A 13,526-nucleotide genomic window follows, 5' to 3' on the forward strand; every position below is an offset into this window, starting at 1 on the left:
CTGAAACCAAGAACACACACAGGGAGGGGCTTTCTTCAGTTACCCACTTCTCATCTCAGAGGCCCAGTCTGGGCTCACCCCCAGTCCAGCCCCATAGCCACTATGTGGGTTGCTATGGTGGTAGATCTGCTACTGGCTATATTATGCATAAACATTTTAGAAAATTATGGGGAAAGATAGACCGCTTCTCCAGGATAGATCACATTTCTCTTTATGTACTAGTTTTTATGCAATACTTTCTTGCTATTGTCTTGTATCCGAAACACTGTAATCTCATTTTCATATGATAGGTCTTTGATATCTAGTGTAACTATGATATTTCTGTAGTTTACATGTCATTCCCTAAATAATAAAAATGATATGTTAAAAAAAATTATGCCGCCTGTAATTATGTTCCTTGGCAGTAAACACTAAAACACAATGGTATTGCCGTGTTTAAAAAAAAAAGAACAAAAAAATCTTGAAAAAAATTTTTTTTAAACCGGCATAGAACGGCCTGTCAAATACTTCAAACAACTACAAGACTGTAGTAGACAAAGATCCCTCCATGGTACTATGAAGGATTGCCAACAAATTAGGCAAATTCCATTTGCCATTAAGTATTTAGTCATTGGGGTTGATTTACTAACCTTATAAACACACCACGAACATGTATACACCTCTGTAGTGTGTTCCCTCCCAGCATGATCTATGGGTGGAATCTAAACACCTTTGTAGTGTGTACACACCCAGCAGGTGTGTTGTGCAAAGCCAAGCATGAATTGCAAGGTGATGTTGTGTAAATTAGCTCTACATTGTGTTGCTTGCGTTGATGAATGCAGGAATGTAAATGCATGAGCTAACCATTTTTGTCTAAACTGTGAAGCAGCATTATATATGCATCATGTGCATGATTTTTCCATATATGGCATTAGTGGAAATATGCTTTAGAGACTTTTTGTTTGATAAATACGTTTTGCTGTGTAAAAAAGCACACGCACCTCGTGCGTGTGTTTAGGTTAGTAAATCACCCCATTCTCTCACTTGAAATGTGCAAAGCATTAACAAGTTTTTCATGCAAATGCCACTTACCAAAGAGATGAGCCCTCTGTTCCTGTCACTTCCAGATAGTCATAAGCATCTTCTAATTGAAAATCTGTAAAGATCAAGGCAATTGTATCTCCAACCTCTGCTAGTATTGTCCATGTACAGTCAGCATTGTTATTGTATTCCGATGGGAAATGTGGACTTGTGATGATTCCACTTTGACCTCTTAAAGTTCCTCCACATGCATCATCCGCTAGACAAAGAGGACAAAATATGTTATAAAGTAGAGCATATTTCATGAATCATTAATACAACATGAATCCAACGTACTCAAAGTGTATCTTTTTCAATTTCAAGGTTTTTTGATTGATTGTGTGAATGAAAAAGTAAGCCTAATTTCCAATGCATGGCATGAGTGTGAACAAATGAACCAGATGTATTATGGTTTCACACAAATGGAAGCAAAGTAAGCAGGATAAGGAGTAAGCAGAAAAACTGAAATATGATCTAGCATAAGAGAACCATGCATTTCAACCAGTTCTGTAAATCTTTATTACAGTGGGGAAAATAACTATTTGATCCCCTGCAGATTTCGTACATTTGCCCACTTACAAAGAAATGAAAGGTCTATAATTTTTATCATAGGTGTATTTTAAATGATAAAAAACAGAATATCAACCACAAATCCAGAAAAAACACATTATACAAATGTTATGTATTGAGTTGCAGTTCAGTGAGTAAAATAAGTATTTGATTCCCAAGCAAAACATGTCTTAGTACTATGTCGAGAAACCCTTGTTGGCAAGAACAGAGGTAAGACATTTCTTGTAGTTGGTTATCAGGTTTGCACACATGTCAGGAGGGAATTTGGTCCACTCTTCTTTACAGATCTTCTCTAAATCTTTAAGTTTCAGCTCCCTCCATAAATTTTCTATAGGATTAAGATCTGGAGACTGGCTAGGCCACTCTATGACCTCAATGGGCTTCCTCTTGAGCCACTGCTTTGTTGCCTTGGTGGCATGTTTTGGATCATTATCATGCTGGAAGACCCATCCACGACCCATCTTCAGTGTTCTGGCTGAGGGAAGGAGGTTCTCATCCAAGATTTTACAATACATGTCCCCGTCCATTGGACCCTCAATGTGTCAAAGGCCTGTACCTTTTAGCAAAGAAACAGCCCCAAGGCATAATGTTTCTACCTCCATGCTTGACTGTAGGGATGGTGTTCTTAGGGTCATAGTCAGCATTTTTCTTCCTCCAAACATGTTGAGTTAATGCCAAAGAGCTCAAATTTTGTCTCATCTGACCGCAGCACTTTCTCCCAATCCTTCTCTGAATCATTTAGATGTTCAATGGCAAACTTCAGACGTGTCTGTACATGTGCCTTCTTGAGGAGGGGGACCTTCCGGACAATGCAGGATCTCAATCCATGGCAGTGTATTGTGTTACCAATGGTTTGTTTGGTAACTGTGGTCCTAACTGCCTTGAGATCATTCACAAGCTGCTCTTTTGTAGTTCTGGGCTGATCCCTCACTTTTCTCATGACAATCCTTACCCCATGAGGCAAAAGCTTGCATGGAGCTCCAGACCAAGGGCGATTGATGGTTATTTTGTATTCCTTCCATTTGCGAATAATCACTCCAACGGTTGTTTCCTTCTCCCCAAGCTTCTTGCTGATAGCCCATTCCAGCCTTGTGCAGGTCTACAATCTTGTCCCTAACGTCCTTGGACAGCTCTTTGGTCTTGCCCATGGCAGTGAGGTTTGAATGGAACAAAGATTCTGTGGACAGGTGTCTTTTATATACATAACAACTGGTCGTTAGGAGCACCTTCTTAAATGGACAGGACTTATCTGTGTACCACATAGCCAGTCTGTTGGAGCCAGAATTATTGTTAGTTGGTAGGGGATCAAATATTTATTTTACTCACTGAACTGCAACTTAATTTATAACATTTGTATCATGTGTTTTTTCTGGATTTTTGGTTGATATTTTGTCTCTATCATTTAAAATACACCTATGATAAAAATTATAGACCTTTAATTTCTTTGTAAGTGGGCAAACCTGCAAAATCTGCAGGGGTTCAAATCATTATTTTCCTCACTGTATGTAAGGCGCAGTAAAAAAACAGCATCAAATTCTTGATCAACAACAAACAAAATGCAAGGAGTTCAAATTTGATCAAAAACATCCCATCTGGTGTCTAGCGACTTTTTGACACCAGATTATTTATTAGTTTTAAAAAAAAGATGGCAGGACTTTTAGTAAATGATCATGAAAAAATATCCAAGACCATTTTTAAAATTTTAAACCAAATGTCAGAAAATGTAGGACATGTCCACCAGTTATGGAATGTGGTTCAAATTCTGAGAAGTATTAAAATATATGTAAAGCAAATTCTGATAAGTATGATAAAGGCAAGTGGGAATTAACTACTCAATAGGATTATGGAATTTTTAAAATGATACAATTTGATTGTTTATCTTAACTTGCTGTGTAGTAGGGGTTAAGTGATTATCGGATCTACCGAATTATTATGGCCAATATTCACAAATTTTAAAAAAATCGGTATCAGTCTTAAATTTACCAATATTAACAATAAGTGCCGACAGTGAAGGGGAGTCTCTGTTGGCAGACAACCAGTGCCTACAGTGTTCGCTCACTTCTTGATCTACTGAGCCGTGACAGTCTTATTGTCACAGGTCGGCTAGAACTATGAGGTGAGTGAAAAGCACTCACCTCATAGTTCTCCTTTAACCTGCAGCTGAATGTAAAAAGCAGGCAGTGAGCGGGAGTGATAGTCAATCTGCTATTGGGTAATTCAATTTGACAGTCTTATTGTCACAGGTCGGCTAGAACTATGAGGTGAGTGAAAAGCACTCACCTCATAGTTCTCCTTTAACCTGCAGCTGAATGTAAAAAGCAGGCAGTGAGCGGGAGTGATAGTCAATCTGCTATTGGGTAATTCAATTTGAAATAGCTAATAGCAGGCTGGCTCTTACATACACCCAATGCCTGCTGTCAACTAGCAGAAGAGTGGACCTGATAGGGAAAGTTTACCAGGCTATGTGTTCATCTGCCGGCGCAAGATTCTGCAGTCGGATGTAAACAGAATATCGGCACCTGATGTTGGTTATCAGCTTGAAATGTGGCAAGTAATCGGTGTCGGTTGATGAATAAATGACATATGTCGCCCCCTACTGTGTAGTATATTTAAGTATAGTTAAATAGAGCATTTACATATACCAGCAAGTAAACATTCTTCCTGATTCTAGGAAACTGTGGACAGGAAGTGAAGAGTGTTCATGGACATACTCAGTAGGACCTGAAACTTATGCAGGAATACATTTCTACTAAAAATAGCAATTTTATATAACATACAGTATGCTGTGTTATTAAAAGACTTGTATTGCCTAAAGTTCCACTTTTGTTGCATAACTACGCCTACAAGTGGGTTAACACTATTATTACTTTATGTGCAGGGGTGCCACTCATCTTGCACTAAGACAACATAGCTGTACAGCTGCATTACTGTGCATTGCCAAGCACAGCATTGTTAAAAACCTGCCAGGTGCAGTTTTTATTGAGATCAGATGCTTTGGCAGTCCATTTAAGATGATGTGCTTTATTAATTTAACAAGTATTACTGCACCACACTAATGCAAACAGGCCTAAAAGTTTAACAAAAGCTGCATTACAACTTTAAGCTTTTTGTTCTGCGTACATAGAACTTCTCAAAAACTCTACTTCATGCCTACTGTACCCAAAACATTTTTTTTCTGTTTGCTTTAATTACAGATGGATATGAATTGAGTAAATTAGCAATGTATAGGCTAGTAGACGATATGCACATGAGAATACTGACTATAAAGAGCTGTGCAAAGCATTTCGACCGCCACTGTAGGTTGAATGCGCACATTGGGCTTAGACATGCCCTAGTTCAATACATTGAACTTTTCCAGATCAGTTTAAATTAACTGCTTATGTGACCTCGTTTAAGGTGTTAATAGACTGGGGAATGCAAGTGAACAACACAGCTGAATTTATTTTAATTACTACCCGGCACTCTGTTGAATAGCTGTTAACAGTACCTACAAGCTGATATTAAGAATGCGACCTTTCACATGGAGCAAGTGTCTCACATCAGCTGGCACAGCAAGGAAAGACTATAATTTATGGTATCTTTGGTCTCTGCTTGGCTTTTCTGACTGAAACACTGCAGAAATAAAATGACAGATTTTGCAGTCAATTCTGCAATGTCTGTGGGTACACCACCTAAAAATTCTTTCAAAAGGTACCGCCATTTGGGGGACAAAGGAGATTTGATATCAAGCTAAGGACCTGTCTGAAAGGCCTTTCAAGAAAAGTACTACCATTGTCAACTCACAAGATATATACTAGTTTCAGATGGAGTTAAAACTCTTGGCAGATATAAAAGATAAAAATGAATGCAACTCTGTAACAATTAATTTATAATTAAATGTATTTTGTTTTAATGCAGGCAGTGTAAGTGCCTAAATTTGACTTAGTATAAATCTCTTGCAGTCCCTGCACAGCAAGGTTGGAGTGTGAGAGAAAGATGCAGCACAAGGAGCCAATCAGCATGCTGATAGGAAGAGAAAGCAGAGTGACAGAAAAATGAGATCAACACTGTGCAGCTTCTCCTTTCACTGCCTAGTTGCAGTCTGGGGCAAGTCCAGAATGGCCTGGGCTCACGGGAAGAGGGTTGAATAATGCTGGCCATTAAAATTAGAAAATCTGAGGACTTCCGGTTCCGGCGCCGGATGGAGTAGTGGTGTATACCGGAGCTCCGTCCCCGCCACATCCAGCCCACATACAACGTGTACATACCACGGCTGAATCACGTCCAGTGAGACCCCTGGATCGCCTCCATACACCGTTCGGTTCATGGATAAATTCGTGGCTCGTTCACAGCTGGTCCGCCGCTCACTCTCCATCTCGTCAGGCCCGATGGTCACACTGCCTGATTCGGCGGACGCCGATGCTGCAGGGACATTGGGTGAGTCTGAATCAACATCTCCCCATGTCCCCATTGATTACCAGCAGTTAGCAGCTACGGTGGCTTCTCATTTACGATCAGAAGTGGGCAGCATTATTGCAGAATCCCTGAAACTACATATGGGGCCTATTACTGCGGCATTAGAGGCACAGACGACCAGGATGCAGACCCTAGAGATCCGTGTTAGTGAGCTGGAAGACCATGCCACTGGCTCTGCTAAATCTTGCGCAGAAGATAAAAAAAACGCTTCAGTACCTACAGGAAAAGGTTGAGGACCTAGAAAACAGGTCCCGCAGAAATAATCTCAGGATTATTGGGGTCCCTGAATCTGTTCTACCTCATGATCTCCAATGCTTTTGCTCCTCTATTATTCCGCGAGCTATGGGCATTACATCTATCTGCGCTGTGGAAAGGGCCCACAGAATAGGCCCCCCCAAAGACCAGGAAAGGCCCAGGCCAGTCATAGTCAGATTCCTGAATTACTCAGACAAGCACCATATCCTGCAAACTTACAGGAGGCAACGCCAACTGGTAGCGGAGGGTCACAAATTGCTACTTTTTGCAGACTATTCTGCGGAGCTGTCGAAGCTACGCCGCTCCTTTCACGAGGTATGCCAAACCCTGGTGCACAAACGGATCAAGTTTGTTTTGGCTTACCCAGCTGTCCTGCGCCTATCATACCCCGATGGCAACCCAATTCGATTTACGTCTGCTGCTCAAGCCAAGGGATATGTGGACAGCCACCTATCTGCTCCTATAACGCACTCCAATTCCCCACTCAAGAGTCCACCGCGGAAGAAAAAGGCTTGAATATAAAGCCGTATCGCATTTACTCTTATCTACACTGAGTGGCCTAATTTCATGGGCGTACACATGACACAATGTGTTGGCATTACTCGAGCTTTAACGTGTATTCCTAAACCTTTAGCAGCCTATTTTACTGATTTTTTTTCTTTGTTCTCCTTCTGTTGTACATGCTACGAGACTCTGTTCAATAGTGGCGGGGCATAGCAACCGGAGGTTGACGATCCCGTGATCACCGTGGCTCTTCAAGGGGCCTGCCTTCTACCCAAAGTTGATTGCCAGACCATCGTACACCGCCATCCGGAAAAAAGGAAGTTCCTGACAAGTATTTGTTCCTACCGGAATACTGCTGTGCATATGTTTTTTGTTCTCATTGTCTTTGCTCTGCTAGCCAAGAGCGGATGCACCTCTTCAGCCAAGTGGATGGAGACCTCTTTGGACATTCTCATCGTAATCCTAGTGACTATTGGGTCACTCCTATCATCACAAGGTATCGTGGGTACCATGACTCAGAGCCGTTCCTGGAGCACTGGGACACAGGTAACGACTCAACTTTATTTATTTATGGTCTATTACGACCTTATTGCCATTCCATTACATCAGCCACTATGGGAACCGCCTTAAAAGTTGCCACCTGGAACGTCAAAGGACTCAGGACACCACAAAAAAGGAGACCGGTATTGCGTCACCTTAAAAAGCACAAGGTGGATATTGCATTGTTACAAGAAACCCATCTACACCGAGAGGACATAACCCGCCTTAAGCAAATGTGGGTGGGAATGGCGGTGGGAGCACCCTCAGTGGGCTGATCCGCGGGGACGGCTATTCTTATTAGTAAGAACTTATCTCACTCGTTACTCTCTCAACAACATGATATGGAGGGAGGTCGGTGGTCACATTTAACTATTCAGGTCGGGCAGACCACGCTTGACCTGTGGAACATATATGGCCCCAATATGGACAACAATACTTTTTTTGACAAACTACTGACTCGACAATCTCCCTCTGCCCCTGATACATATGTTCTACTTGGGGGAGACTTTAACGCTGTCCCGACTACCCTGGAAGACCGTTCCTGGACCAGAGAGCGTCCCTCTAAAACCACCCTAGCGCAAGACCAAAATTTCACAGCAATGATCCAAGCGGGTGGTTTCATAGACATTTGGCGGCATCTTCACCCTCTGGATCGTGAGTTCACCCATTTTTCACATGCACACGACTCTCTCTCACGCCTAGACTTGTTTCTTGGGTCGCCCACCCTTGCATCGAAAGTATCCTCAGTGACCATAGAGGACATGGTCATATCAGACCACTCACCGGTGGTAATTGACATTCATCGTCTGGGCCTACCCTCCAGACCACTAGTGTGGCGCTTCCCATCTTACCTAGCTACTGATGATACGTCTCAGGCGCATCTAGCCTTGTGGTGGGGTGAATATGTATCTGACAATGCTTTACATGCTGAGGATCCGATTCTGTTTTGGGAGGCGGCAAAGGCGGTCCTGAGAGGCAGGATTCTAGCTTATGTTTCCTCCCAGAAGAGAAGGACCAAACTGAGCTATGTGGAGGCATGCGCAGTGGCCAGGACGGCATACTTAAAATATCGACAGGACCCTTCCCCTAACGCCAGAGCTGACTGGATTCAGGCAAAGCAAACGTGCGATTACCTTCAAATTCGGTCCTATAAAGAGGTAGAATTTTTTTAATTCGGAAACAAATCAGGGAAATTATTGGCTAATTTAATCCGAGTTCAAACTGCTCCTTCCCACATACTGACTCTTGTTGATGACAAGGGTGAGATTTCTACAGATCCCAACACTGTTTGCGACACGTTCCGTAACTTCTATCAATCCTTATATGCAGCGGACTCAGGAAACCTACCCGCAGGGTCCTCTTTTTTGGACACCATCACCCTACCTTCCCTGTCCGCTGCAGATCTGGATCAAATGAATGCGGCAATAACTCTTCAGGAAGTACAGGAAGCTATCCACGGCTCTCCTGGCTCGAAAGCTCCAGGTCCTGATGGATTATCAGCTGAATTCTTCAAGTCCATTACTGACCACGTTGCCCCTACTCTAGTCTCACTTTATAACTATATTCTGCAGCGAGGCTGCTATCCGCCCACGTTCAGCACAGCCTACATCAGACTACTGCCTAAAAAGAGGAAGGATCCTACACTTCCTAGCTCATATCGCCCCATTTCTTTGCTTAACTATGATGCCAAACTGCTCTCTAAAATTATGGCCAACAGACTGGCCGCTGTGCTACCTCATCTTATTTCGCCAGACCAGACGGGGTTTGTATCCGGTCGCTCCACTGTGTTGAATGTTCGGAAAATACTTACCGCTTTGGAGGGAATACGGTTGTCGGGGCCCTCTCTTAGTCCAATGGCCCTTTTGGCCTTGGACGCGGAGAAGGCCTTCGACAATGTAAACTGGTCTTGGCTTTCGCTGGTTATGGAAAAATATGGCTTCTCAGGGTTGTTTTTGAAATATATTTCTACTATGTATAGTTCCCCGTCTGCACAGATATACACATCATCGGCCCTCTCCCCATCCTTTCGTTTCTATAAGGGTACCCGTCAAGGATGCCCTCATTCCCCACTCTTATTCAATCTGGCTATAGAACCCCTGTCCCGCTCCTTGGCATCCTCTTACATCTTTACTGGTTACCAATCCGGTTCCTATGACACCAAACTGGCCCTATCTGCGGATGATATCATATTACTCCTATCTGACCCGATCACCCAAATCTCGTGAATACTAGACCACATAGCGCATTATGGCTCCTTCTCTGGCCTTAGAATTAACGTCAACAAAAGCAAACTCCTTCCCCTATCTCAAGACTAGTCTTTTGTGACGGCCCTTTCCCGCACATATCCTTCCTTGTTAATACAAAAACAATCCATCACCTACCTAGGGATCTCCATCCCCCGCTCTGCCAGGGATTTATATGCCTTAAATGACAAACCAATTATAACTAAAATAGTTCAAGAATTGCGAACCTAGAAAGACTATCCTGTCTCCCTCCTAGGCAGATGCCACCTTATAAAAATGGTCAGCTTTGCCAGATTACTGTACCCTCTTGAGACTATACCCCTTCTCTTGAAGCAGAAAGACATTCAGACTCTTCAAAGCGCCTTCACATCGTTTCTCTGGAGGGGGAAAAGGGCAAGAATAGCTTTCAGAAAACTCCAACAACCTGTAGGGAACATGGGCGCAAATCTCCCGAATATTAGGGCATATAATCTAGCCAGTCTATTCCATCACATACGGGACTGGATACATGGTACCGTGTTTTTTACCAATACCCCCTTAGAGAGCCACTTGATGAAACCTTGGTTGCCCTCTGGCATCCTAAACACCCCGCTACGGCTCCTCCCCAAACAAATTAGGGATAACATTCTCCTCAGGGACACTGTGATAGCATGGAGAGAGATCAGGAAAATCTACCGCCAGCCCGCAGTGATCTCCCCGTTGATGCCCCTCAGATCCTCCCCGGGATTTGCACCAGGTGCCGACTCCAATGCCTTCCGCATATGGGCGGACAAGGGGATTGTGGTGCTTGCGGATGTCTTCAATCCCCAAGGTTACCTCAAGACCTTTCAGGAACTCCAAACCCAGCATTGTCTTCCAGCCACCCATAGTTACCTATACCTACAATTACGCCACTTCATTTCAGGTCATCTGACTCTGCCATGGCAAGAGATAGTTCAATCACCTATCGCTCCCTTACTATCCTCCCCCCAGGTTAGGATGCCCCTATCCCATATCGCCCGGTCAGTAACATCCTTTATATTGGAATCCTCCACCTCGGTTCCGTCCCATATTCAACGCTGGGCGGAGTATCTGAATATGACCCCAGAAGACACACTTGCGATAGTGACACAAGGATGGCAACAGATAAGGAAGGCTATCATTAATGAATTGGGGCGTGAGATATACTTTAAGCTAGTTCATAGAGCTTATCACGCCTTTAATATTCCCAGTAAGAGTACTCCCTACATATGGTAGACCGCCTGTCCAAAGTGCCTCCTCCCATTGCCTGACCTTTCACATTTATTCTGGTCTTGCCCTCACATACAAATCTTTTCCTTCACAAATACCCACTCCCGTAAGACAAGATCACTGTCCCCAGCCTTCTGCCTACTGCACGTCCTTCCCCTGCCCACGGACGGAGCTCCCTCTCACCTAACCCGCTGGGAACACCTGTGTCTCCTGACAGCTAAAAAGGCAATCCTGTGCAACTGGATCTTACATGATCCCCCAACTATGGCTTCATTCCGTCCCCTGCTACACCGCCTGTTACTACTAGACAAATTAGACACGAAATTTAATCAACTACGCACGAAACAATTCTTTGATACTTGGACGTCTTTTGTCGCAGCAGAGTTTTCACTACAACAGCTGCAAGATCTGATGTCCATTTTCAGCTATCTAAATGGTACATTGAAGCCAAACTGACAGTGTCTCTAGGACCCCTAGATGTCCTTTGACTAGAGATATCGTGAGCTTACCCTTTTACTAAGGTTCCCACCTCACTGAAGTTTGTCTGGTCCTATTGATAGACCCACGTTTACCTTGACCTCTAATGTCACATACTGGTCTTCTCCCCACGAAAACGACCCTCATGGCTATAGGGTGACTGTTTATTGTTACCTGTTCTTCAAGCACTTACTGTATTATTACCAACATATTTGTTCACTATTGTGATCTAGTTTGTCACTTTTGTTACTGGGACATATCCCACATTGCATGTCTAGATTGCAGTCTGCATACTACTACCTGATATACAAGTACAATGCATGTCAATATTTGTTCATATCTGTATTGCTCTTTTCCACAATAAAAACTAACATGCTAAAAAAAATAATTAGAAAATCTAGCGGCAGAAAAAAATACTATGGGGGAACCTCTGTATTGACAGTAAATATTGTAGCAAAAGCTGGTTTTGTTATTTATTCTTTTAAAGGGTTATTTATTTATTTATGTATTGTTATTTTCAAAAGGATTTCTAACTTTAGGTACCAATGACTCCCCAATACAAGCACACATCTTGCAAACTGGACATATACAAGCACATATCTTGTAACTGGCAGCAACTTCCATAAATGGGCTTATGTTGGTATTTAGCTTGCTGACACATACTATTTAATCCTAGATAGCACACTGTCACTCTGTAACCTATAGCAACTAACTTTTGAATGCAAAAAGCAATCAAACAGATCAAGGCATCGACCTATGAATATATACATCTGATTTATATACAGCATATACAATTTGTTCTGGTTTAGTCAAGTATTCAGTGAATGAGAGCCTGGTTTTGGGGTCTATCATTGTTTATCTTTGCTACACAGTATGTCAAGGAATTTTTTTTCTCTTTAGCCTTCACATACTGCATGTCTCCCTGGAGGGGCCAGTAGACCCAATTTTGCTGACATCCTTAGTCCCACTGGTCACCAAAGACACTTCTCAGCCTATAGCCCAGGAACAGCCACAACCTCCTGCACAGAGGAGAGAGAGGAATCAGGGATACCGCAACAGGAAAGACAGATTGTCTTTGACTGTAGATGGGGTGCTGCTGACCCAGATGTGGCACTGTGACTGATCAGAGCCAGTCGGCTTGGTCATAATCATCACAAGGAGTAAGCAGTACCTTTGTGTGTGTGTATATATACACTATATTACCAAAAGTATTGGGACACCCCTCTAAATCATTGGATTCAGGAGTTCCGTGAAATTTACTTGCGACTAAATATTTCACGTGTCATATGTCACCTGTTAATGGTATTATAACAAAGTGGAAGCAACTGGGAACAACAGCAACTCAGCAACGAAGTGGTAGGCCACGTAAAATGACAGAGCAGGGTCAGCACATGCTAAAATGCACAGTGCGCACAAGTCGCCAAACTGCCTGCAGAGTCAATAGCTACAGACCTCCAATCTTCGTGTGGCCTTCAGATTGGCACAACAACAGTGTGTAGAGAGCTTTATGGAATGGGTTTCCATGGCCGAGCAGCTGCATCCAAGCCCTGCATCACCAAGTGCAATGCAAAGCATTGGATGCAGTGTTATTAAGCACACCACCACTGGACTCTAGAGAAGTGGAGACGTGTTCTCTGGAGTGACGAATCACGCTTCTCTGCCTGGCAATCCGATGGATGTGTCTGGGTTTGGCAGTTGCCAGGAGAATGGTACTTGCCTGACTGCATTGTGCCAAGTGTAAAGTTTGGTGGAGGGGGGGATAATGGTGTGGAGTTGTTTTTCAGAGGTTGAGCTTGTCCCCTTAGTTCCAGTGAAGGGAACTCTTAAGGCATCAGCATACCAAGGAACTTGACTGGCCTGCACAGAGTTCTGACCTCAACCCGATAGAATCCCTTTGGGATGAATTAGAGCAGAGACTGCGAGCCAGGCCTTCTCATCCAACATCAGTACCTGACCTCACAAATGCTCTTCCAGAAGAATGGTCAAACATTCCCATAGACACACTCCTAAACCTTGTGGACAGCCTTCCCAGAAGAGTTGAAGCAGGTATAGCTGCAAAGGGTGGACTGACTCAATATTGAACCTTATGGACTAAGACTGGGATGCCAATAAGGTTCATGTGCGTGTAAAGGCAGGCGTCCCAATACCTTTGGTAATATAGTGTCTCTCTCGACAGAGAGAGAGAGAGAGAGA

At 43.3% G+C, this 13,526-nt stretch overlaps 1 protein-coding gene across 1 annotated transcript in view; it reads right to left on the reverse strand.

Moving 5' to 3' along the window:
* Nucleotides 1-1,067: 1,067 nt before the first annotated feature.
* The window catches only part of LOC108801559 (CUB and sushi domain-containing protein 2-like), a 14,036-nt gene continuing 1,577 nt past the window's right edge, over nucleotides 1,068-13,526 (reverse strand). The window contains exon 2 of the mRNA XM_018573449.1: nucleotides 1,068-1,279. Coding sequence (XP_018428951.1) covers nucleotides 1,068-1,279 — 212 coding nt within the window. The remainder of the gene's footprint in view (nucleotides 1,280-13,526) is intronic.

This window comes from Nanorana parkeri, unplaced genomic scaffold, assembly GCF_000935625.1.
Source record: "Nanorana parkeri isolate BGI_ZX_2015 unplaced genomic scaffold, ASM93562v1 scaffold2383, whole genome shotgun sequence".
Taxonomy (NCBI): Eukaryota; Metazoa; Chordata; class Amphibia; order Anura; family Dicroglossidae; genus Nanorana; species Nanorana parkeri.